The sequence below is a fragment of the Momordica charantia genome (genome assembly GCF_013281855.1).
Source record: "Momordica charantia cultivar OHB3-1 chromosome 8 unlocalized genomic scaffold, Mcharantia_2.0 BLBB01000008.1, whole genome shotgun sequence".
NCBI lineage: Eukaryota > Viridiplantae > Streptophyta > Magnoliopsida > Cucurbitales > Cucurbitaceae > Momordica > Momordica charantia.
The window spans coordinates 28,740,868-28,767,040 of record NW_028275166.1 but is presented as its reverse complement, the minus strand read 5'-3'; the positions used below and the strand labels follow the sequence as shown (position 1 = coordinate 28,767,040).

Sequence of the window (26,173 nt, the reverse complement as noted above, 5' to 3'; positions counted from 1 at the left end):
AGTTCTCTCTTAGCCATATGAGATATTGGGATTTATTGAGCCACATAGGTGTCCTCAGTGCTCCTAATTCTTTATCACCGAAGTAGAAAATATTTTTTTTAGTAAATTTATGAGAAATTTTCGTTATGTTTCTTTAGAAATGAATAATCATTCACACAATGTGTACTGAGAAAAAGATGGATAGAGAAAGGGAGATTGGAAGAGAATGAGGAAGAGAGAACAAATGAAAAATATGAGAAGGAAGTAGGAGAGAAAAAGATAGAAACAATGACAAACACATAATTTCACCCAAAAATGACGTAAAAAAATGACTAGAAAACATAAATTTTTAGATGGAGATATGTATCATAGTAGGCCCATTAAAAGGATTATTCAATTCAAAAACCCAAGTTTTTTCCTTACTTTTGTAACTTTTTTGTGAATAATAAGAACTAATGATATTGGTATAAAAACATAGTTACTTAGTGTCATTTAGTGTAATTTTCCTTTTCAAAAATTAAAAACTAAAAACAGTTTTCCTTTTTCAAACATGTATGGTATGTTTTCTCAAAAATTAAAAACTAAAAAAAAAATTGAGAAATTCTAACAAGATGTAGAAGCATTAAAAATACTTCTAGACGGAGCATTCAATTGGTTTTCTTTTAAATAAATGTTTTACCTAAAAGCACTTTAAGCAAAATGCCATTTCAAACTCAGCCCAAGAATAGACCAAAATCTTCTTCACCATTGATAGAATTGAACTCCAAAATTAAGATGCAGAACACAATCAACCCTCTATCATATAAACATCACTAACGATCAACAAGTTGAGTTTGTTCAGCACCAAAACAAAACAGAAGCTAAGCTAACTGATCCACATCCACAACACAGCTTCTTATTGCTGATTTTGCCTTTTTGAATCCACAAACCAAAAAAAAAACATTATACAACAAGACTTTCTATACCACTAGGCTTCATGGCTGGCCCAACAAAAAGATACATTTCCAAGCTGGAGGATATCCTCTTTCATTTGTGCATTCACTATCCAACATTTAAGAGTTCATAGATATATGAGCCTGTTATGCAAGAACAGGCGGTGGGACATTGAACAAAACCTGGTTAAAATCAGATGCTATTATTGATTCGTGCAAGTTTTCTGTTCTTGGACAGCTGAACCTGGTTTCATAGAAGATTGAGGTGAAGTTTCACTTGGATTAATACATTTTCCAGCAGGTGGCAAGCAACGTTTCGAAAAAAATGCTGCTATAGTTTTTGTTCTTCCAGTACCTTTTTCTGCAGATAAAAAAAATAGTTAATCCATACAAAGTAAAATACACATGATTATGTCTCAACAGTCGAGTCAAAATTCTGTTTGATGTATATGCAAACCTGGAGATGCCAAAACGCCATGTTTTTCCAAAATTCCCTTCTTAACCTGCATATGGCAATTGTGATTACTAAGTAAAAGAATCAATCTGAGCGGCAGTTAAAATGAACACACTGAGATAACGGCTAAAAATCAAATTTTAAGCCGCTTGTGCACTGTGCAGTTATTTATGCCACAGGGCTAGTGAAAATTGTCATTCACAATCAAAGTCAAATTTTTGTTATATATTGGACAGGGATAAGCAACTTAAGAATTTAGCTCCAGAAAAATCTGCATGTCCCATATATGTTTTAAAAAATTGAAACAAAATAATCGATAGATTCTTAAAAGTTGGCTCCAAGCCAAAGCTTGCCTTACGCTCAAACAAGAAATAGCTCTAAATAGGTTAAATTACAAATTTGGTTCCTAAACTTTAAAGAATGTATCGAATAGATTCCTAAATTTTAAGAAGTTAAGTCCCTGAACTTTTAATTTTGTATTTAATAGGCCTCTAAACTTACAATTTTTCAATTTTGTATCTTAAGGCCTGTGAATTTTAAAAGATGTTGGATAGGAACTTATCATATATAAAATTAAAAGTTTAGAGCCATGTATGCAACTTGTAATTTAACCCTCTAAACATAGTCACATTCTCACAATCATTTATGTATCAGAATTTTAAAATCTTAAACGTAAAAAATTTAGACCAGTTCACCAACCTGCCATCGGTTTTCTACAAAATCAGATATTTCCCGGACTTTGTTTCGCAAATGACACTTTGGTACATTAGGGAACTTATGTTGTAATGACTCAACCACCTTGTTGATACTCTGTGAGCAGGACTGAATAGTCGACACCTGTTAATTGAGATATTGCCGTTAACAAGGATCAAAATGTTAAGAGTACAAAAGATCGTGTAAAAACAAAGAATCAAAACATTGCGGCTAAGAAACATGTACACATACAGTGACAACACATCAATAAAACTTCAAAACTTCCACATGAAAGACAATAGACTATGTTCGTTTAAAACTCTTGACATGGACAACAAGTTCAACGGACTATATTCTTAAAAGAAAATTTGTATCCTTTTATATATTTCAATTCTCTCAAACATAATAAGAATCATTTTAATCTCATGAAACAACATATATATATATATATATATATATAGGGAGTACAAAAAGCAACTATCAAGATAATATCATTACCAAAAGAGGAAGTATAAAAAGGGGGAATAAAATAAAGGCAAAGAGATTATAAAAAGGACTCAATTCATAAAGATTAGCAACAAGCCATAATTACAACAATCTTTAGAACAAACACCAAGAGGCAAAAACTTAACTAAACCTAAAACAGTGCGCTTCCACCACAAAACAGTGTAAATCCTTAAATATGCATACTTGAGTTATTAGTGCAATATTAATTTTATGCAACTTTAAATGTCATAAGCAACCATTTCTTAGAGGATATAACACTTTTTCAACAATAAAATAAGTCAGAAAATATGCAACACTTACATCCAACAAACATAAAAAAGAATTTTCATCTCGATCATTATCTCATATATTATATCTTCTGGAACCAACTCCTTGGGTTTATCTAAATCAATCTTCCTTTTCTTAACTCCTACTATTTTTTTCGAACAAAATATGAACTTCTCATTAAAATAATGAAAAGGAAATAGAATTTTCTACGTTTATGTATTTTGTAATTTTCATGTAAATATTTCCAAGTTTCTCATCAAGTATAAATATGTCTAAACACATTTTGACACCAACACTCTGGATAATATAGTGTGTCAACACTTCCTCCTAGTTAGGTTGACGCATCTGAAAATCCAATCTGTTATATATTTCTCTAAAACTAGTTCATGGAAGTTCATATTTAACCATTCAGAATGCACAAAACTTACGATTACAGTCATATCTGAGTCAAGGATAGGCGATGCTGAGATCTGCGAGCCACTGTCCTTGCCACTTGGGAGGCACATTTCAGCATCCTCGTCTTGCATTCCGTCTAGTGATATCTCTACAGGGCATTGACCCTGCATCAAGCGCATACTGAGAGCTGCTAAGCATGTCTGCTCTAGCTTAGATGTGCCATCAAGATCTTCAGCCATTAGAAAATTGTCCTTCTCGTGCAATAAATTTAATACAACCAGTGGCTGATTTTTTCTAAGTGCAAGCTCTGTCATGTTGTAAAGATGCTTTTGCTGCTTAAACAAACTACATAGTTCCTTGCCCTCCATATCTTGCGTAGAACTAGGTAAGCTCCTGACCTCATCAACATCGTCAGTTTCCATTCTATCAAGTTGCACACCCTGCAAGTTCAAAGGTGAAATGTTCTTTAACTTGATAATAAAATTTCTTATGAATATATTAAAAAAACAAAACTAATGGACCTCAGACCAGACCCACTGAAACAGATGGGTTTGAATTGATTTCTACTATAATACTAATGCATCTCAGACTTTCTGCATTGCTTCTTGTGTTGTCAAACTTTCTTTTTTGTGTGGGGAGGAAGGATTTTCGGGTCTGTTCCCCCAGCCCCTCCAAGGGGTTTCCTTGTAGTTCTTTATTCCAGCTGTTGAGTTCTCCCTCTCTTCCCCTTTTTACCCCGTTGTTTGCCTTGCTTTAGAAGGTCAAAATTTCAAGAAATTTTTTTTTTATTTGGGTGCCAGGTCTTACATAGAAGAGAATACCTTGGATCGTATTCAAAGCCGTTCTTTCCTATTGGAGCCTCAATGGTGTGTGCTTTGCAAAGGTGCCTCAAAGGATCTTGACCACATTATGTGATCTTGTCAGTTTGCTTGAGATATATGGGATTTTTTTGAAGTGTTTTAGGGTTTCTTTGACTCATACCAGGGATTGTCAAGCAATGATGGAAGAGGTGTTATTGTCTCTCCCTTTTAAGGATAGGGGAAGGCTTTTGTGGCTTGCCAGTTTCTTTTCTATCTTGTGGGGAATTTGGCCGGAGAGAAACATCCTTGTAATGATTGGTTTCTGAGGTCTTTTGCAATTATCAACTAAGCTTAATTCTTTTGGATCGGAGCCTCTTTCTTTAGAAATATCCTTCGGTTGGTCTGTTCTTTTGTATGCCCTTGTATATTTTTTCATTTCTCTCAATGAAATAGTAGTTTCTCATATATATAATATTATTATATCACTTCCCAATGATTTCAACTTTAGGAAACATGATATAATGTATTTATGAGGAAATTTTGGTTCAATTCATGCTTCATCTCGTTTCTCATATATATAATACTATTATATCACTTCCCAATGATTTCAACTTTAGGAAACATGATATAATGGATTTATGAGGAAATTTTGGTTTAATTCATGCTTCATCTCATTTCTCAACCACCGTCAAAAGATTAGATAAACTCAGCATCTGTGTTTCGTACCTCATTTTCTGAGAGATATCCATCGGGGACAAAAAATCCATCTTCACTCTCTTCATCATCCTCAGCTTTTGCACATCCTTCCTCTTCTAAGTTCTCTTCATCATCCTTATCACAATCTGAGAGGCTTTCACCAGGATCCTCCTGAAAAATGAGAATGTCAATTCGTGATGCTATTTCTTTACAATTTTACAGGTATAAAAAAGATCTGGGTGTACTACCTCTTCCCATTCTTCATCACTGTCAACATCATAATCCAAATCTGGGTCCTTCCTAAAAGGATGGCGTGGTCCAACAACATGACTGGAAAGAATTGTAACAGCCCACAAAATAAGTAACAGTTTCAAAAAAAATACTATGAAGGTAGCTAAATCTCTTATGTCTACTAGCAATATTCCATAATTCCTTTGGGAAAAATTAATCCTTCCTGCCTATATAAATCTAAGTTGAGATTGATCAACCTTTACAAACCCGTTGTTAAGGCTCTTTCTATGTTCTCTATCACTACTCTTCAGGATGAATAAACCACCACTCAACCCAAAAGCTTAAACTGATGGGTTGGGTAAATTTAATTCATTTAATTCATTTAGAATAAAGGAAAGACAACACAATAATAAACAAAATTATTCAGAGAGTCCCTTCTTGAAAAGATCCAAGGAACATATACAAATTAGGGATAACTGCATATTATCCCATGTGGTTGTCTAGTAAGAGCCCTGTAATTTAAAAAACGTTTCAAACTATCATGTAGTTCATGAATCTGCTAATCACACCCTTCTATCAATCAATTCAAGTGGAATTAGTGCACGTGGCACACATATGATAAGTTGTGTATCTATTCCATCAAAGTTCAAGAGTCTGATTATTGGGTTTTACAAATTGGTGTTGAGAACGTGTATGATTAACAAAATAGGCAAACCACATGTACAGACTTCGTCTTTTGTCTAATTTGATTAAATTAAACGTTTCTTTGATATTATTTTTTTATAAGAAACTGAGAAATATATTGATAGAGGAGCAATATTATTATAATTGAAAATGAGAAATATATATTTATTAATATTTGGGGAAAACTTGCCTTTTTGTGGGCCAAATGCCATAAAATGCAGGTCTATAGCTCTTTGCAAATTGCAACAACTGTTTCCCCCTGTTCAACTTCCTAACATCAAGCAAAGTACTGCGTGACTCTGACTGGCTAGTTCTATCATCTGTAATTTGTTCTTCCCAATCATCTACAAGCCTCTCCTCACCCAATTCTTCCTCATCCTGAGCTAATTCTCTGCCAGTTGAAAGTTTAAGTTCCTTAAATAGTTCACACTTAGGCTTCTGCCGGATGCCCCAGTGCTTTTTTTCTCTTGAACGGATGGAATGACCTATAAAGCGCCAAGATGACAAGTGCAGCCTGAAAGTAGAACATGTCATCAAAATATGATCTTGATAAAGCCTACTGCTCTCAATAAACAATACTATATAAAGAAAATACATACCTGCGGATGACAACAGGACTGATCACGTCATTTGAGGAAAGTGTGCAGTCCATTAACTGTGTGCACGCATCCACCGTGTTTTCACTTGCTTTACTCAATGGAACTGGTGTAGTCAATTCAGTTACAGATTGATCACTCTGGCATGAGGGACTGGGTTTACATTTTTTAAGGAAACGCTCCATTATGGAAGCTTGCTTCTGTAAAGAAAGTTGCTTTTTCAATTCAGCTTCTTCCTTCTCTCTGCGACGTTGATCTTTTTCAGCATCCTCTTGCTGCTTCCTAAGTTGTTTCTTCATTTCATTCTCTTCTTTTTCACGACGCTTTTCTTCCCTTTCTATTTCTCTTGACTCCTTTTCCTGATTTAAAAAGGTTTGCACACATAATCACTTGAAAATCTTAAGACTTGATAAAGTCTCTTTGATAACCAATACTTCTCTAACTGCCATCTCCTCAGCCAACAGCAGAAAAAAGATAAAATTTGAGATCACATAGTACTTACATTTTGCAACTTTTCCTTTTGCTGTTCCCTGTCTATTCTCTTTTTCTCCTTTTCAGCCTCCCTCTGACTTCTCTCTAATTGTTTGACCATTAACTTCTCTTCTCGCTTTGCTTCCTTCTCAGCCCTGAAATGAGAAATTCAAATCATACAAGCAATGTATGGAAAAACAAATGTAACGCCTTAAAGATAATAAAAACTCATACATCTCAGCAGAATTCTTCTGTGACAAACCATCCACTAATAAACGGATCTTGGCTTCATCAAAAACTTTACCAAGTTTTTCTGATGCCTTAGTGAACTCTTGAATGAAAGTCTCATCAGTCTCTGACTTAAGCAATGCTGACATCATTGCTGAAATAAGACAAACATCAGGGATTCACAATGGAGGAAAAATAGAGCAAAAATCCCAGGAAAAACTATTAAAATAAGCAAAAAAATAAATTGATTTTAAATCATGGAGAAACACAATTTTAAGAAACAATGTACTTGTACTAGTAAAGAGCCTATGTCCATAGGCCCTCACTTTTTTCCTGCCTCTGCCTCACACTTAAGCCTCAAAAGGCAATTGCACTTTAGTAAGCCTTCTGCTTTAGAAAAACACTGGGTACCCATGCCAAGCTATCGTACCTTATCTGACAAACACTTTCCTGAAGGAAAAGTAGCTACAGCCATCGTATATGCTGATGATATTATTACTACTAAAAATTGTGAAGAAGAAAGTGGAAATGTTTTCTGTAATTCCTTTGGGTAGGGGGCCTCCCTTTTCGTAATTTCATTTCATCCCATCAATGAAATGTTTCTTATCCATTTATATATATATAATAACTCCTATCAAACAATTTTGAGGTGAGAGACCCAAAAACAAAATAATTCTTAGAATGGAAATTGCTAGATTCCATGAAGGCATAACTCATAAATGTCACTCAAAGAAAATATGTACTAGATCTCCCCTGCAATTGTTGAACTCAAAAAAAAAAATAATAATAAAAATACTGGATCTTTGGAATAAAACTCAAATGTTAGGGAGCAAATCCTCTAATGCACCTATGATCTAAGGCTAACTTCGGTCACAATGGTCAAGGTATTTCTGTGGATAAGAACAAGTTCCAAAGATTGGTAGGACCTATCTACCTTTACCACACTAAACCTAATATAAGTTTTGAGAGTAACATATGCAAGTAATTTATAAATGTTGAAATATATCAAAATGACCCCATAGAAAGGCCTACAACTGAACTCATAGATCTTTTAGATGGGAGACAAATAAATCAACTTCTCCCATACTAGATGTTACAACTTCTCTCCCAATTAAGCTGGGTCCTTACGTATCGTCATTAGTTTGCAACAGAGAGATGTCATTGATTTTTTCCCCTATCCAAGGAGCCAAAATATAGAGCACAGAGTAAAATCAAAGAAGGATATAACGAGGGGGACAGCAGTTAATTTTCCCCAAGATAGTATATAAATTTTAAACAGTGCCTACCCGAGAGAACAGTGATCCTCTCATTAATCTTTTTCCGACACATACGACGAATGTTCAATACTCCACGGGTGGATTTTGGCATCAACTTTAGATCCCTAGTCTTCAAAATGAAAGGGGAAGATCAGCATGAAGCACAGGATAAAAGCATAAAATATATTTAGAAAGTCAGCCAAAGAAACTAATAACTTTTGGTAGTGGCAGCATATAAACATGACCCTATAAATTTACAATAGAACTGTCAATATATAGAACAAACCTGCACCCATTTACTACAGACAAAATAGTGTAGAGAACAGAAGTATGAATTATGGGAGAAAAAACTAAATATTGGCGTGTCTGGTAACTTGAGAAATTTAATCAGAAACTAACAACTTGAGCAAAACAATGATAGAATGTTAATCATGCTCTCTCATGGAAATTAATCAAGAAACCAGACCTCACACGTTCTCAACAAATGTGAATGACCAATAGCTAATACAGGGAGCCAATAACAAAGAGGGGGCAATTACCCTCTTAGTTTGTCTTAGATTCCAAAACATTAAAAAAAATGTACTACTAATTTTCCCATATATAAATTTAGAATGTAAATTTTTACCCCTTAATCTTAATGAAAATTTTCTGGCTACAGCCTGAGCTAATATATGATTAGTATAAACCGATTGACACCTATAACCGGCAAAAAGCAAAATACCCATTACGCAGAGACAAACAATAAAACCTACGAGATAGATTTAAATGTACCTCCCAACACCATAGACACTCTTTGGAGGCGTCTTCTAAAACATCCGCATCCGCGTTGGGCACACCATACATAACCCTCCGACCAACAAAAAGAATAGAAGCTTTCACTGATGCGACGGTCACTGACTCTAATCCACCGCCATTTTCTATCTTCTTCATCTTCTCGTAAATCTCAGCCACAAGCTTCGACAATGGCAAATCACTCTCTTCCATTAAAGCAGCCACAATCGAATTACTTGAACTACATTGGCCTAAATCAAGATTCACTCTCTGACACATAACTTCGCCGTAATACTTAAACAAGCTCTCAATCTCCTTCCGAAGACCCTCGATCTTCGCCTCTCTCTCTTCCTTCACCAAACTTCCTATTTCCATGCACCCCCTCTTCCGCTTCCGGATCTTCCGAGGCCGATTTTGACCATCCGTAGTCGAAGGTTTGGAGCATTCGTCAACGTCTATTATCTCCGCATCCATTTCCCCAGAAACTACACATGCAAAGAGGAAAATAGAAACCCTAACAGTTCAGATAGAGCAAGAACAAAACCTTGCAATGTGAAAAAGAAAAATCGAAAAGAATTGAAGAAACAGACTCCATTTCGCGCTTACCTTGGTCAAATTTGAAGGATGACGATTGAATTCTTGGTTCGCAGCTGCTGCTAGATTTCTTCTCAGTTCTTGATTTTGGAAGAAGAGTTTCAGAGAAATGGGTGGGATTGGGAAGAGAAAATAATATATTTTAAGTCAATAAAGATTTATACTATTGGGAAAAACAAGGAGAGAGAATAAAGAAAAATTAAAATTAAAAAAAGAAATTTCCCGCCAAACGAAATTGGCATGGATTTGGCTCCAAATTTGGCGCAGCTTGGCGCGAAGGGGTTCTATCTGATTGGACGTTCCACACTACACTAAAGTAAATTAGTTTCCATTTTATTACATCTAATCTAATTAATTAGATTCAAACAAATTTATTTGTTTTTTAGTTCAAAATATAATCATTTATTAATTCAAGATTAAATCTAAATTAATTTGTTTTTAGATTAGTCGTGTTTTTTAATTTGAAATATTTAGGGATGTCAAATGGTTAGGTAACGTCTAGTATGTCTTCCCTTCTTACTTTTGTGGAGATTTTTAACTTTCATCCTCATTCTAAATTTCAATTGGGATTAGGGTCAAGGAATCTAATTGGAGTATAGGAAAAAGTTTTGTTCGATTATTTTAATTATTTTTTTAGAATAAAAATTGTTAAATATTAATAAATGTATTAAAATTAATTATTGGGTGAAATATAGTATTTATATTAGTAACTAGGTAAAATAATTCGTTTTTATAAGTATTTAATATTTTTATAATAATTTAATTTAAAAAGTTCATAAATCTATATTAACGATGGATGCGTAAATATAACCTAGACCAAACTTGCACAAATATTCTTGATTAATAAGATACAAGAGAAACTGCAACAAAAACAGAGAGAATACACTTATGCAATTTAGCCTAACACACTCTAATATTTTAGTCAGATATGGGTTTGTGTTGGTAGTAGCGAGAATTGAGATTTTGTAGTGAACCTTGACTCAGTTGAAACGTCATCTCCCTCCATGGGTTTAGCATCATGGATTGCAGAACTCGGCCAATGGGCTTGATCTCTTAGTTTGTGCCTACATACTTGATTCATGATGGATGGCCCGTGTCGTAGACATGCGAGGTTTATGCTCGATGGCTCTGGATGTCGTTTCTAAGCCTAAGCGCTTTTGATGACTTGGGTCAAGTTACTTAGGCTTTTCTGTAGCTGATTAATAATAGCTCTCACTCTCTAAATAAGATTTGTCTAAGTTGAGGGTCATAATTGACAGCAAATCCTCGTCTTGAGAGTAGTAAGTATCTAGTTCTTATTCAAGTTACTCGATTGACTTAGCTTGTAAAGCCCTAGTGTGACTAAATCCCTATCAAGTCTACTTGGTCGGCACGGTTGATAGAACCCTGACACGACTAAGTTCTTATAAGAGATTTAATGGAACCAAACTAAAACCAGCTTATGGGGCTCGGGGCTCTATTTTGGTGCTTATTGGCAAAATTTTAAAACAAATTCTACATATAACATAAACTTTTTAATATAAATTAGTGGTTACATTTCAATAAACATATTGAGTGTAGTGTCGTGTTGAAATTGTGGTAGAAAAAAAATTAGATTATAAATAAAATTAAGGGACCAAAATTATCACTTTTTTTTAAAGTAAATGAATCGAAATGAACATTTTGAAAGTAGAAGGACCAAAATGAAAAAAAAGTTAAAGTGCATCGAAAAAAACAAACATTAAAAGTACGATGACCAAAATGTACCAAAGTTCAAAAGTATAGGGATCAAACTATTAATTTAACATAATATTTATTTTGCATTTATAAGTAAAAAATGTGTTGATGTTATTTTCTGTCAAGCTCATAGGTCGGGTCACGAGCTTCGAGGTACGATATCCATGAAACCTACACAAGGAACAAACGCTCCGACGCCGAAGTTAGTGTGAGCTTGAGCTGTATCAAGTCGTTCTCAGAGAAATTGCATATCTGAATCGTGGGGCGGAGTGTCCCTTTTATAGGCAGGTCGGGGAAACAGAGCCGTTGAAGCCATTCCGACCGACAATTACGACTATTGGGACCCCAGGTCGGTGGTTGGACATGAGGTCGAATTTCTTAGATCGGTTGATATAGTTGGTTCACCTCAGCTAAGCGGGTACAAAGGGTCCATTTTCTACCTTTATGACTCCGAACTGAGTAGGTGTTTACATGTGTCGTCTGAATTTGACCACCAACGACATGATAAAATCATATTTATATTTATGTGTTTAGAAAAAGAAAAAAGACAAAATTTGAAAAGGGGAAAAAAGAATAGTCTCTGTTGTTTCTAAAATTTTTATATGCATTTGAAAAATATTTTTTAAAAATAAAAATTAATAATTATGAATAATAATCATTAAATATGTTTCAAAATTTAGAAATAAGAAACATAATATAAAGAGAAATAAAAATCCATAACCATACCACTCCTCTCAAAGAGTGTACAAAGACATGCATCTAAGGCCTAGGATTAAAAACTAGAATTTTGATTTTGTTATCTCGACCATTACCGTTCATTCTCTGTAACTCCGAAGTTGCTATTTTTAAGAGTGAAAAGTATTTCTATAAATTAAACCTAGGTTCTGATTTTAGCATTTTTTTTTCACTACTATAATTTTGAGTTTAGATGTTGATGAACAATAAAAAAAGTTGGAAAATGAAAAACGTCATAAAATATAAAAGACGCGTTTTTGGCCAGGATTTTTGACTTTTTCGTGACATTGAAAAAATGTAAAAAAAAAAAAAAGTAAAAAGAAATTGGAAATTTCATGATGTTTAAAAATAGTACCTAAGGCTAAGAGTTTCATCTTCTCTTTTGAGAGAAACTTCCTTTGCAAATGCACATTTTCCTAAGAAGTCAATACTTAAATGTTGGAGTTTCAATCAAACAGTAAAAACCCCAACCAATAACATGTCTATGTATATATCCGTATTTACCTACTTTGTCAACCACTTTTTAAAGAACACTCCCAACTGCAAAGCCGGCGGCTCCTTTTATTACATAACTCATTCATTCAACTTGACAGCGACTCCGGTTCAATTTTAAATTTCCACGTAAAAATATTTAATTATATACTTAAAATTATTTTAATATGTCATCCAACTTTCAACTCTTAAATAAAATTGTTATTATATCAGGTAAGCACTAAATTAACCAAATTAGTGTTAGATAACTTTAAATACAACGTAGGATTGTGAAAAAAAAAACACTAGAATTTGTTATCTTAAGCAGGCAGTTATGATTCGATCCAAAGTCTCCATACAGAGTCAAAAACTCAAACAAGAATCTAGTCCAAATATGGGACCAGTCACCTTAGTTTTGAGATATAATCAAATGCGTATATTACATAAAATTAAAAATTAGATATTCTTAAAAAAAAAATTAAAAGTTTAGAGATTTGGTAGAAACTTTTGAACTAAACTGCCGCGGGTAAGGAGTAGTGATGGGGAAGACTTTTATTTCCTTCACGTTTGTGTCGGTATAACTCGCAGTTGACTAACGCGATATCATGAAGAGAGGGAGCTGTATTTGGTGAGCTTTAATATTTGTGTACTTTATCAACCTTATTCAGCACTGCCATTCACTTTGGGAAACAAATTGGGCTCAAATGTCCATTTCTCAACTTACATGGAGAAAAGACCTCTAAAATCAAAACATAGAATATATATAAAAACTATATATGTATATATCATAACCTATGGATAGAGAGATGACGAATAATATAGTATGATCATATTGATGCCACTTATTTGCAATTCCATGTATGACTATACCTCCAAAACTAGACCTATCGATCGAGAATTATACACGAAAAATCAAATGTGTCCGACCTTAAATGGTAATAGAGAAAGAGATGTTTTGTTTTAGTTTATACAACGTCACCGTTTTCTTCCTCAATTAGTATTAATAGTTCATGCATTGAGTTTTGTAAATCACATTAATATTTGAACCTAAAAAAAAATTAGACTGAAATGACTTAAAAGCTGTCTCTTGAGAGATAGTACAGTGGCAAAAGCATTGGACCTTGTGGTATCACCTATAATGAGGTTTTGAATTCAAGTCCTGTGCTGGTCACTCTCTTGTTCAGTCCAAACAACGAATCTCGATTATAGGGATCCATAATGTAATCCACACGACATCAATTCCAAAAAAATTAAAAGCTCAACAAGCTAGTAACTGTATCAACATAGAATAATTTAAAACTCAAGATATCCCAATTTGATACTAATTAGTACATGTTGGGTCTTGACAAATTGAATTGAAGTTTGTCCCACATCAAAAAAATACAAGAAGAGAGTGTGCTCCAAATGATATAAAAGGAGCTTATAGTCATGTGTTTTAATCATCTCAATTGAAATATTTAAGCATGGTACACCAGCTCTAGTTAACTGACCGATACTTATTTTGAGAGAGTGTTTTGTTTAATTAGAGTCGGGAAGAGAAATCTATGTGATAGTAAAAAATACATAATAGATTTTCTCCATCACTTTGTCATCAACTTAGACTTTTGGGTTGAGTGGTGGTTTATTCATCCTTAAGAACGTCGATTATTTTTTTTCCATCCCATCCATTCACTAAGTTTTGGGTATAAAACCAGGCAAAAGAAAAAGGCACCACCACACAAAACAAAACATGAACCAGAACATGGGAGCCCTCTACCAAGACCCTCCTCTTGTACAAGACCTCAAAGTGAGCATCAAGGAGTCTTCTCTAATCTTTCCATCCCAACAAACCAACAGAAAATCCTTGTTCTTGACAAACATCGACCAAGTCCTCAACTTCAGCGTTGAAACAGTCCATTTTTTCCCACCCCACAGCCATTTTCCACCCCAAGTTGTGACTCAGAAAATCAAAACTTCATTTTCTCAGCTCTTAGTGGCCTATGACTTCTTGGCTGGAAGGTTGAAGATTTGCTCTGAAAATAATGGCCGTTTGGAGATTGATTGCAATGGCGCTGGGGCTGGCTTTGTGGTGGCCTCTAGTGCCTACTCTTTGGATGAGATTGGAGACTTGGTTCACCCAAATCCTGCTTTCCACCACTTGGTTTCTAAGTCTTTGGATGGCTTGGAGCCTCATGACCATCCGCTTGTCATTCTCCAGGTATGTACCTTCTCGATCGCTCGTGTTATTTTACTTGTTTTGAGCTTAACGTATACTTTGATATGCTTTACCGGTCAACCACTTGATTTAACTATATTTGGTTGGAAATTTCTTAACATACTGTTTATTTAATCATGTGTACCTCAATTAATTTTTCACGATGACATCTTTTATTACCTTTTCGAAAGGGTCTGAGGTTGAAATTTCCATCTCAACCTTCCTAGAAAAGGTTATATTTCTCACCAATGACATAACTAGTTTTCGTTATATTTCTCACCAATAACATAACTATTTTTCTAATACTAACGAAAAAATTAAGGCTAATGAAAGTTAATCGATATATGATTTTCTTTTTTATTTCTAATAAAGAACTTAACTTTGCCAACATGAGCTTAGTTCATCAGTAATTGACATATATCTCCAATCAAGAGGTCGTGAGTTTGATTTCGTTCCATGTACTAAAAAAACTTAATTTTCCAATAATATTAATACAAAATCTAGTAAGGGACGAAAAGTATTTCCAAAACAAGAAAATTGAAATTCTTTTTAAAAATAAATAAACAGTAATAATACATTTTAAAGTTAAAAGCTTATAGAAAATTAAAATTTTAACTATTTATTAGTTTTAATAATAAATTTAATTAAATATTTAATTTATGAACCCAAAAATTAATAAATATATTCAACAAATAATTAAAAAAACAAATTATTGATTGGGTGATGAACAACCCATTGTTTGCCCCTATCCCCGAAATTAAATGAGGAAAAATTATTGTCCTAGTCCAAGGACTACATCTTCAAGAAAAAAGTCGTCTCACTGCCACACATATTGAATTAAAAAAAAAAGTCTTATTTCCGATAAAATTAGAGAATTTCACCCCATTCAAAGGCATTGATTACCATTATTGATAGTTAATTAATACTATATTTGTAATTTTTAAATAAAAGATATCATATTTATAATTTTTTTAGTACAATATGTAGATGGGAGATCGAACTCACAAAAAATTTTTGGTTGAAGATATACGTCAATTACCGTTAAATTACGCTCACTTTGACACCATATTTATAATTACTTTTTATTTGTAAAAGTTCCCATAAAATATTTTAATTTTTCTTGTTAATTTACACTCTAAATCTCCTAAAAAAAATAATAAAATAGCAAGGATCCTCAAAGAAAATGAAAATGAAAATGATCAATTTTAACTTCAACGATGTATCAATTTTTACCTTAAATTTTCAATTTCATCAAATTACACCTGTGTTGCAATCTTCACCGTAAACTTTCTAAAGTAGTGCAATTTTTAGCTTCTAACACGTCTACTCTCGAAAAAGTTATTAACAATGTATTTTCACATGTATCAAATGAACTATAAAATATATATTTATTTTACGCATGTAATTTCAAATAAAATATTTTTAAATGGGAAAGTAACAGCTTCACAAGCCAAAAAACCTCCAAAGGAGGTTAAAGAGAAAATGATTTTCTTTCCCAAATAAATAAATAAATGGCAATTGGCAATTGGCAACAACCCTGACAGTTCCATTTATTTTGGAGCGGTGGTAATAATTATAGACACGTGTCTAGTTTAAGTTCTTAATTAATTGCCACCATCTTTTACTCAACTCTGATTTAATGTCCGTAAAAAAAAAAAAAAACTCTTATTTGATGTCAAATGCCGTTTAATCTCTATATTTTCGTTAAAGTAACAATTTAGTTCATGAACTTTAGTTTGTAATGATTTAGTATTTATACTTTCAAACTGATAACAATTTAGTCCTTGAAATTTAATATGTAACAATTTAGTCCTTGTAATTTAAAGTTGGTAACGATTTTTTTTGTTGTTAAGTTTCTTGAATGTATAGATTGATAAACTAAAATGAGACCAAATATGTTTATGAATTAGAAATATTAAATTGTTAATAAAATTTGACACTTAATTTTAATAAATTTTTTTACGATAGGGACTAAATTGTTACAAATTTTAAACTACACGGACTAAATTGTTAATTAAGGGATTAAATTGTTACTTTTACAATGACTAAATCGTTACACCGATGTGTTTTTCAACCTAGATTATATTATTTCCTTCTAAAACAATAATTGAGTATGGTATGGTACAACTACAATAATATAATTTTAGGCAAAATTATACCACTTGTTGTGATTAAAAAAATATATATAATACCTAAAGATTTAGTAATTTTCCTCTAACTCGTTATCCCATTATAATTTGTCTCCCACTTATCAATTTTAATTTGCCCCCAACCCCAATTTTAGAAACTGAATGATTATGTATATGGATGTATGTGTGTATATATATAATATAAAATTTTGAATTTTTTCTTAAGAACGAAAACGATTGACTCTACCGTTTGGGAGATTGAACTTTTAAATTTAAAAAGGTATAAATAGGTGTCTTATATATTAGCTAGGCTCGAATTAGCAAAAGTCTCCAATTACGATCAACCGCGCCGTATATTATGATTAATTGTATGACTGATGACTTATATATTTAATAATTGATTATATTAGTTATTAAGAGGAAGTGAATTATGAAATAGGTGTATTTTAAATTTTGTAATAATTTGAATCTAAATTTGAAATTTTTTGTAGGTTACTTCATTCAAATGTGGTGGTTTTGCAATGGGCTTCTCAACGAACCATTCCACACTCGACGGCTTGAGCTTCAAGATGTTCCTAGAAAACTTGGCAGCTCTAGCTGCTAACATGCCCCTGGCTGTGACTCCCTGCCATGACAGACGCCTCTTGGCCGCCCGATCCCCTCCACGTGTCACTTTCCCACATCACGAACTCCTCAAGCTGCCCTCTCCCGACTCATCGAACGCACCACTCTTTGAAGCCACCCCACGGGATCTCCACTTCAACATCTTCAAACTAACTGCCATGGACATTGCTGCCCTTAAGCACAAGGCGGGGCCCACCACTAGATGCGGCGGAGACGGCAGCGAGAATCTTCGCATCAGCAGCTTCAATGTCGTCACCGCGCTCGTCTGGCGATGCAAGGCACTATCGTTCGATGCAGAGAACAACCGTGAAAGACCGTCCACGTTGCTCTACGCTGTGGATCTAAGGTCGTAGTTGTGATAAATTTAAGCGGATAAGTTGTGGTACATCTATTCATATATTTATATATTTTTTAATACTTTCACTATTTCTGGGTTTATTAGGAGGGAATGAGTTCAAATCCCATGATGATGACCACCTACCTTAAAAATTAGTAATTTCTATGTGTTTCCCAGTATCAAATGTTGTAGGATTAGGTGATTGTCCGTGAGATTAGTCTGGCCTGAACACTCACGGATAGGATGCGAGGTTGTATTAAATTGTTAGAGTTGATGGGTTACATTACATTTGAATACTTTACTCAATATATTTTGAATAATGCAGGTCGAGATTGGAGCCTCCATTGCCAAAGTCGTATTGCGGGAACGGAGTGTTGACAGTGTACACCACTACGAAATGCAAGGAGCTAGAAGACGGGCCGTTTTCGAGGGTGGTGGAGATGGTGGCGGAGGCAGCGGCGAGGATGACGGACGAGTACGCAAGATCGGCCATAGACTGGGGAGAGCTTTACAAGGGGTTTCCAAATGGGGAGTTCTTGGTGTCTTCATGGTGGAGATTAGGGTTTGCAGAGGTTGAATATCCATGGGGAAAGCCAAAGTATAGTTGTCCTTTGGTGAATCATAGGAAGGACATCATATTGCTGTTTCCTGACATTAATGGAAGTGGAAAAAGCAGTGGAGTGAATGTTTTGGTGGCTCTTCCCAAGAAGGAGATGGAGAAATTTCAAACTCTCTTTCAGGAGTTTATGGCTTAATATAGCAACCTACATTATGTGATGAATTGAAAAAAATAGAGATTATGTATTCTATTATATAGATAATACTCCCTTTCACCTGCAATGTCACTATGAACTATGACTTTGAATGATGAATGATTATGTACTAAGTTGATATTTATATGGAATAGAGGATTATATATATGTGGAATGGGTCACTCATTAGAGGTTGAACAGTACTTAAGAAGAAATAAAATGTAACTACAGGAGTGAAATAGACTTTTCAGAGTCCACGAAGAAGAAAAACCCTCATTGCACGCTTTCCTCGCTAAACCACGAGCAATTTCATTCGTTTCCCTCGAAATGTGTCTGAAACCTTTCGATTGGCAAGGATCCGCCTCCTTCTAGATATCTTCAACAACCAGAGAAACTTCGGTAAGCTCCACGGTAGATTTATCGATGATATTCATAGCTTCCAAACAATCCAATTCCTCCTCGATTTTAATTTCGGCATCAAAGGTAAGGGATCAGTTCAGCGCTTTGAGTCCTAAAATTGCTAGGGCTTCCAGAGCTTTAATGAGCCATTTCCTTTGTAGGTGATGACAGCCAACCATGATGAAATAAATTTAGTAGTTATATTTAACTCGTTCTATAATGCATGAGAGTTTACAATTTAGCTCCATACATTTTTAGAGGAGTAACCTTAAGTTAATAGATGAGAGTTAGATAAAAGATTATTATTATTATTTTTTTGATAATTGGGAGTCGATGCTTTGGTTTCCTATATTTAGGGACACTTGCACCCGTCCTAAGGCCTGAACTTGAGAGACATCAAGGATTTTTGGTATTAAACTCATCAGAAAAAGTTTGAACTTGAGACTTCTGAACCAGTACGACCAAGAGATCCCAAGCTCTTGTGAGTTAGGCTGCCAAGGCAGTGAGATAAAAGATGAGATAAAAGATTATTGTTATTATTATTTTTGTTGTTAATTTTGGATAATTGAAACTCATAGTCTATAAGGTCCATAAGGTGTTTTCTTAGGTTCTATACAAGCTAATGCTAAATAATGTAGAAATCAAAGACTACCACTGCAAGATGAATGGTTTATTTCAATTAAACACCATCAATATTATAATTTATACCTTGGAAGGTGGCCAATCAAAGACTACCACTACAAGAAAGTAGATGTTTACTCTAACAAAACCACCCAAAAATTTGTTCTAAAAATAACAGAACTACCAAACCAACCTATAGTAATCAAAGAGGATGAGACAGAATTTTATGGAATAAAACTAACTTACAAAAAACATACAGCAAAATCTAAAAGATGGCACTATCTCTTCTACCAACCCTAGATTCTCATTTGGATTTCAACCCATTTTCTGCAACACAATGAGCATTATAACCAAGAATTATGTTCCTTTTAATCTGTGCTTACCCCTATAAGTTAGGAAAAGCATTCTGTTGAGTGCTGTGTATGGCTGTATCGGATGATGTTTCATTGCTTCTAGAGCAGAATATAGTTGAAGCAGATTAAAAGCTAGTCTAAATCAAGCGGCCAATGGTCAGTTGATGCCTCTGGTTTGGTAAGCAACATAAGCCAACAACACTGGTGTTGCGAAGCAGTACACAGGAAAGTGGAGAAATGGATTCATCTCATAAGCCTTCATAACAGCCCTGCAATTCTGTGAGAAAAACACTATGAATTGATATATAGTAGTTAGTAGCCCTTCTGAATCTAATGGCCTTAAGGGGGCAATGGAATCAAAATTAGTTTCTTGCCTTGTTTCTTTTTCCCTCTAAGGGAGTGAGTGACTTCATTCATTATTTGGCGACATGCCAAAATTTGGAAGCAAAACTACCTCATTTATATTGTACATTATGCATCACTCATTGTTTAGATTTTACTTTCGAAGATATTAGAAAGATTGACTAATTACGACCTTACTTAAATAGGATGTGTTCTATATAGGTTGTACTACTATGTCCTTCAGTTCTAAAGAAAGATTGATCAATTTAAAGGGGTAACTTAGAAAGGGCGGTGACACTCAGTAGTTTTAGTTATACCTATCTATATATGCTAAAGATAGAGAATTCACAAATTAGCCTTCAATAGTTACTCAATGTCTGAATTTATTTTTCACACTCTAGAGCTAATCTTAGGAAGCCAGTTTGAGTAAAAAGTTTATCTATGAGAAATAAACAGCTAAATGGTTAAAAGATGCAAAAGGTGAGTTTGAGAAAAAAATTTATCGCTGAGAGATGAACAACTTCTAAATGGTTAAAGGAATAGATTACTTGAAAATGACTTACCAAAAAATGCTTCCAACATATTACTGCACAAATGATCAGGAGACCCTTCCGAATCCACCTCCATCTAAACCAAAAATTAAGTCTCCCACTGCTTTTGAAATCAAACGATTCAGGCCTCTTATTATTGTAACCATAATCATCTTCTTTCTTTGCTAAAAGAGAGAGGAAATACTCCCCATAGACTCCTCGTTCGGCAGCAAAAGCAACCGTGATGAAAATAGCAGGGTAAATCACAAAAAGAAGATGGGAAAGAACCACCACCATTATATCTGGAGAACCAATATATTTATGTTTGTCCGTTTCAGTTGAAGTTTTGACAACCCATCCCATATAGGTCATGTATCCCCTATCCTCGCCATCTGTGAGAACTTGCCCAATAAACCATGGGAAGGATATAAGGTAGATTAAGTAACCTAACATGCAGAGCCATGCCATGGGAACGTTGCTGAGCTCTTGTATAACCCATGCTGTGCCATTTAGGAAGCTTTTATTCGCCTTGAAATTGTTGAAAGTGTACTGCTTCTTGGAATAAATAAGGATCGCTTTTGGAAGAATAAGCATCGAAAGCATGATAAACAGAGAAGACCAGAGTACAGGGTAGTACAAGGCAGCCCATTGAACTCCCATAACCTTGAACTCACTCCATGTCCAGGACACTTTTGCAGTGAGACCATTGATAGAAAATGGCCTCAGGTCGGATAAAGTTGACCTTCCTGCAATGTCAGTTGCTTCTATTTGCAGATAATATCTATCAGGAGATGGGTCTTCAAAGGCTTTATAATTCCATGGAGCAGTATAAAGATCTCCCCTTGAGATATTATCTGCCAACGATTTACTCATGGATTCTTCTAGGATCAAACTGAGGACTCCAGGACTAGAGTCATATATTCTAGCCACAACAGATACGGTAGGAGAAATTGAAAAAACCAGTGCTCTTATCAACTGATAAGATGAAGGAGCGATCAACTGACATTTATAATTGTGAGGCAATGAATACCTTGACATGAAGCGAGAATCTAATGGAAATGTGGGCAACAAAATAGTTTTCTTAGTTTCAGACTTGAAGTCAATGTCAAGATATGACACACGACCATTATCAATGGCCAAAATTCGCATTGCTCTACTCTTCCTCCAGTCGCCCATCTCCCACTCCCAAAATTCTTGAACTGGTTCCACTTCAAACGAACAGTTGGTGGTACTTCCAGAAGACATCTGGTGCATATTAAACTGGAAAAACTTCTGTGACAAAATACTAGAATTTGAATGATGATGCCTCTTCAAATTTTTACCAAACCTTGTATGGAGATGTCCACACAAATAAGCAGATAGAGAATGTTTCAGAAAGATATCTCTTAGATTTTTTCCAGAGAGGGAGGAAGCTGTGAATGAGAGAGGAAAATGGCCAAAAGAAATCTTAGTTACTGGATCGGTCGTCGATGAATCCCATTGAGAGAGCTCCAAATCTAACTCAGTTAATAGCTGATCAGTTGGATGCCCAAGGAGATTTGTTGGGCCTCTCAAACCAACAGACATGGTGCTGTCAAATCCAACAAAGAGGTATTTATGTTGACCAGCCTGAATGATGGAACAAAAGAAATCTATTAATATGAGTGGTTTTTAAATAAAAAATTAGCCAATGTGGCCGGTGTTTGCAGTTGCAAAAGTCCTACTTATCAAATCTCATACTTTTATTCATATCAAAGATAATAAACAGTACAAAAATTTTAATCAATAAATTTCCAGTATTTAGGCTTAAGCACATTCAATTTCTCAGTTATATCCTTGAAGCTAGAGTTTCAACATGAATGACTTCATTCTACATCTGTAGTAAGTGAAGCAAATTAACTGCCAGTTCAAATGCCGAGGATAAGCTTCAGTTCTTGTCCGTAGCTGTCTAGGATAGTTCGACAGTTTGGCGGTTCATTTGTGGCCCCGTAGAAAACTCATCTTAAAAGGACTTCTGGCCTAAAAAGAATTCTTCTATACCTAAATATTCCATAGATACTCATGGTAGTTGCAACTTCACTTGACGTCCATTTTTTTTTTTGTCATTTTAGAGATTGATTTTGGTAGTGGGGTACCCACAGGATAATCTGACAGACCAAAGTAAAATTTAAGCAATTTTTTGGAATACATTTAAGGACAAATACGGTTGTTGGAAGGTCATATTTGTGATGTGCTTGGCAATGAGCAAAAGTTCTATCTTCCAATGGGGCTTCCTAATCTACATGGTTTTTCCATTTATCTTACAGGAAACCTGAGAGCATATATTTTACCCAGCTTATAAAAGGAGGACTATATTAGAACCATAATATTTTATGTACATGTACTCATCACATAGCTCATCTAAAGAAAATAACTAACCTGAACAGTAACACTATACACATTTGCATTTCGGCTCAGCAGCCCATTGATGCTATACTTTGAAAAGTAGTCAAATGAACCACCAACATATGGAACACCAAATTTATCATGATTTCCTCTAAGGTCAAAGAAGATGCTCTTGTCTAGTCCACTTCTTGTTATAACATCTTCCATTACATTTTGATATTCCATCCATTCCTCCTCATTTTGTTTCATGGTTAACAAATCCTTGCTTTTTCCATCTGATAAATATCGAAAAGTCTCAATGGTTATAAACATTTTTTTGACATCGTTTGTCACTTCTACACAAAGGACTAAAAAGATGAAGCATCTATACTTGAGAGGGTTATGTGTGAATAGTATAGCTAGAGTCCGCATTCATATGCAATTACTACATGTTACTCAAAAATCCGCATTTAACCTACTATATCATGCAAATAAAATGTTGCAAAAGTCCAAGTACTAATTTGCTGCAATTATACATTGTAAGCTGATGTATCCACATTGGTAGACATAATTGAAAATATCAAGTGATGTAGGATATGCCATAAACCATGATAAAGTTGATGGCAACTTTCATTACATGTTTTTCTTTGCTCGTTCCCCATTTGGCGCCACTTATGGTTGTTCATTCGCCAACCTGTTATTCTGCAACATATGTCTATTACGTTGTACTGCACATACTATTTAATGAATGGTATGGTATTGCCCAGTGCCATTCAAGCAGAGCTCATTCTCTTCATATGTGCATTTCACATTTCGGTCTCTCCTTCTCTTCGAGCTTCAAGCTCGTTCAAAAATTATGAAGGTTAAATTACAAATTTAGTCCTTGAATATTTAGGTTGTGTCTAACAGGTTCCCAAACTTCAAAAAATGTATAATAGTACCAAAAATTTAAAATTGACGGATCTTTAAGACACAACCCTGATATTTTAGGACCAAACTTGTAATTCAACAAATAATTAAAATGACAAAACTGAATGCTGCAACCCACAGTACACTCAATGCAGTACTGCTTCTCCTCTTCGAACAAAACAAGTTATTAGAAGGATCCAAAACTCTTGTTTAGCCATCCTTAAGAGAGGGAAATAGTCAAAAGGAACAGTAAAAAGATTACAATGAAAGCAATTGGTTGTTGTAGCTTCAAATAAAGTTTCACCACAATCTGAAATAATTTCTGCCCGCAATGTCCCGACAGAAATAGCTACCATGCCTTAGACTCTAGAGACATAGTATTCAAAACATAAAACAAACTCCTGGTCCTAAAATATCAGAGATTTATATCCATCGCGCATTTAAAAGAACAAGAATGAAATGAATAGATATAAAATCCAAATACAGGGAGAGCAGAACCTGTGAGATCACCAGTGATAAGAACCAGAGAAGGATTGATCATGGCGAGAGCAGGGGCAACTAAATCCCTGAAGTGGAGAGCTCTGTCCGGGTGGTGAACGCTGAAATGGAGATCAGAGAGCTGAACCACCCAAATTACAGATTGTGGCGCCCCCTTCGCGTCCACGATTGTTCTGTTGTTCCCATTACTGGGTTTTGAATAAGAGGATCCTCCATTTTCAGCTGCTATTGCAAGGGAAGAAGAAATGGCAAAGCAAAATAAGATTAGAAGAACGAAGATGTTCATCTTCATCCGCTCTGCAGCCGATTTCGCTCCTTCAGTGCTCAAAATTCCATTGTTCGTTCGCCCACAGCGATCTTATGATATGGGTTTTTGGCAAAACAAGGAGGGAATGTATACTTTGACCCATCATTCTTAAAAAAATATATATATGAAGAAAATGTTAGAGTTCTACATGGGCAATTTAAATATAATGTAATAAAAAAGAGAAGATTTTCTAGAAATGGGGTAGTTTAGAAAATAACTATTTAAAAACTGTAATTTAATTAAAAGTTTTCAATGTTTTGTTAAATCACAATATATAACATATATGATTGCACTTGAGGGTTTGAATAGTGTTTATTGTTCAAGCCTAAGGGTTTGAAGAATCAAATCTATGCTCCAAAAATCTTGATCCCAAATACTGGTTAGGTTTTCGATACCAAACTCAGCTCTAGGCTCAAAAAGTAGTCAAAGGGTTTGGAAGATCTAAATTTAGAAAAATTGTGTTTTAGGTGTAAGTTTATGAAGCTATATTTAAGAAATAAAAATGACGTGTGAGAACCTGGTACAATGAGCTACTATTCAAACACATACATTGATTTCTTCCATTAAACTTGAATTTGAAAACTCCTCTCCATACACGAGCTTGGCTTCAACCGAGTTTGGCTTCCTAAGTTTAGCTCAAGTTTGGGAAGAGAGTTTGCCAACCTTAGGTTTCGCTTCACTATGATCCTCAATAATAATCACTATTTGAGCTTTCTAAGCAAGCCAAATTTCCCAAATCCAACTAAGCCAAAATGTTTTGGAGAGTTCCAATCCAAAAATAATTGGAGACCAATATTTCGAACCAAATATTTTTGGGATGCCCTTTAAACAAACTCAAATGATTATGATTTCGACAATGAGACAAAGTCCAATGGTCTTCAGCTGCTATTAAACTTGGTATCCCTCAATTGATATGTGTTTGAACAATAGCTTTGAAGATTTTGAAGACTCAGATTATCAACACGACAAGATCGAGCGGGACAGACTCCTGAAGCTCTTGGAGTTGTAGCTTGTACCAGAAAGACCATGAGAGAGTGTCTCCATAGATTCAGATGTTTTCTAGGACCAGAAGGAACCGCTGTAATCACCATTACGTGCGAGAAGAGGGGAAATGCTTGGGCCTACGTATCTCGATAGGACCTCATAAGGGAACAAGAGGTATTGAGAGGTTCCATATTACCGAGCTTCTATGGAAGAGGTTGATTTTGTACCGCCTGGAGGTCATATAGATCGCTGCAATCTCGGCAGCGTCCCTTTGTGCTAGAATCTCATTATGTTGGGTGCCTCCCCCCGTCTTACCGCAGCTACTAGCAGAGAGTTAATCGGGACTTCTTCCTTGAGTCCTATCATGATCGCGC

At 34.8% G+C, this 26,173-nt stretch overlaps 3 protein-coding genes across 5 annotated transcripts; 1 reads left to right on the top strand and 2 right to left on the bottom strand.

Annotated features, from left to right (window-relative positions):
* Positions 1–748: 748 nt before the first annotated feature.
* On the bottom strand, positions 749–9,726 carry FAS1 (chromatin assembly factor-1 (FASCIATA1) (FAS1)). Its single transcript, XM_022288797.2, has 13 exons — positions 9,568–9,726; positions 8,962–9,446; positions 8,221–8,320; positions 6,941–7,088; positions 6,738–6,861; positions 6,239–6,594; positions 5,830–6,153; positions 4,973–5,054; positions 4,755–4,895; positions 3,261–3,668; positions 2,065–2,202; positions 1,369–1,414; positions 749–1,272 (listed from the first exon to the last, which is right to left on the bottom strand). Exons 2-13 carry the CDS (start codon positions 9,433–9,435, stop codon positions 1,115–1,117), a joined length of 2,499 nt encoding a protein of 832 aa, XP_022144489.2. The 5' UTR covers positions 9,436–9,446; positions 9,568–9,726; the 3' UTR covers positions 749–1,114.
* Positions 9,727–14,184: 4,458 nt separating this feature from the next.
* GLC (HXXXD-type acyl-transferase family protein) lies at positions 14,185–18,681 on the top strand. Its single transcript, XM_022288753.2, has 3 exons — positions 14,185–14,674; positions 17,292–17,770; positions 18,087–18,681. Exons 1-3 carry the CDS (start codon positions 14,207–14,209, stop codon positions 18,514–18,516), a joined length of 1,377 nt encoding a protein of 458 aa, XP_022144445.2. The 5' UTR covers positions 14,185–14,206; the 3' UTR covers positions 18,517–18,681.
* Positions 18,682–19,561: 880 nt separating this feature from the next.
* Positions 19,562–25,027, bottom strand: LOC111014170 (Calcineurin-like metallo-phosphoesterase superfamily protein). Of its 3 annotated transcripts, none has more exons than XM_022288802.2 (4): positions 24,509–25,027; positions 23,156–23,397; positions 20,792–22,366; positions 19,562–20,177 (listed from the first exon to the last, which is right to left on the bottom strand). In XM_022288802.2, the coding sequence occupies exons 1-4, from the start codon at positions 24,798–24,800 to the stop codon at positions 20,145–20,147; spliced, it is 2,142 nt and encodes a 713-aa protein (XP_022144494.2). In that variant the 5' UTR covers positions 24,801–25,027; the 3' UTR covers positions 19,562–20,144. The 3 variants fall into 3 exon arrangements, with proteins under 3 accessions (XP_022144494.2, XP_022144492.2, XP_087983727.1); XM_022288800.2 differs by having other exon boundaries at positions 19,562–20,163; positions 24,509–25,019; XM_088127601.1 differs by lacking the exon at positions 24,509–25,027 and adding an exon at positions 23,739–24,495 and having other exon boundaries at positions 19,562–20,163.
* Positions 25,028–26,173: the final 1,146 nt, after the last annotated feature.

Coding starts and splice junctions, on each gene's coding strand:
- FAS1 (XM_022288797.2), bottom strand. CDS start 9,435: ATGGATGCGGAGATAATAGACGTTGACGAATGCTCCAAACCTTCGACT. Junction 6,154..6,238: donor AGTCCTGTTGTCATCCGCAG/GTATGTATTTTC, acceptor TTCTACTTTCAG/GCTGCACTTGTCATCTTGGC. Junction 3,669..4,754: donor GATATCTCTCAGAAAATGAG/GTACGAAACACA, acceptor TTGAACTTGCAG/GGTGTGCAACTTGATAGAAT.
- GLC (XM_022288753.2), top strand. CDS start 14,207: ATGAACCAGAACATGGGAGCCCTCTACCAAGACCCTCCTCTTGTACAA. Junction 14,675..17,291: donor ATCCGCTTGTCATTCTCCAG/GTATGTACCTTC, acceptor AATTTTTTGTAG/GTTACTTCATTCAAATGTGG. Junction 17,771..18,086: donor CTCTACGCTGTGGATCTAAG/GTCGTAGTTGTG, acceptor TGAATAATGCAG/GTCGAGATTGGAGCCTCCAT.
- LOC111014170 (XM_022288800.2), bottom strand. CDS start 24,800: ATGAAGATGAACATCTTCGTTCTTCTAATCTTATTTTGCTTTGCCATT. Junction 23,398..24,508: donor TATCACTGGTGATCTCACAG/GTTCTGCTCTCC, acceptor GATATTTATCAG/ATGGAAAAAGCAAGGATTTG. Junction 22,367..23,155: donor TGTATAGTGTTACTGTTCAG/GTTAGTTATTTT, acceptor TCCATCATTCAG/GCTGGTCAACATAAATACCT.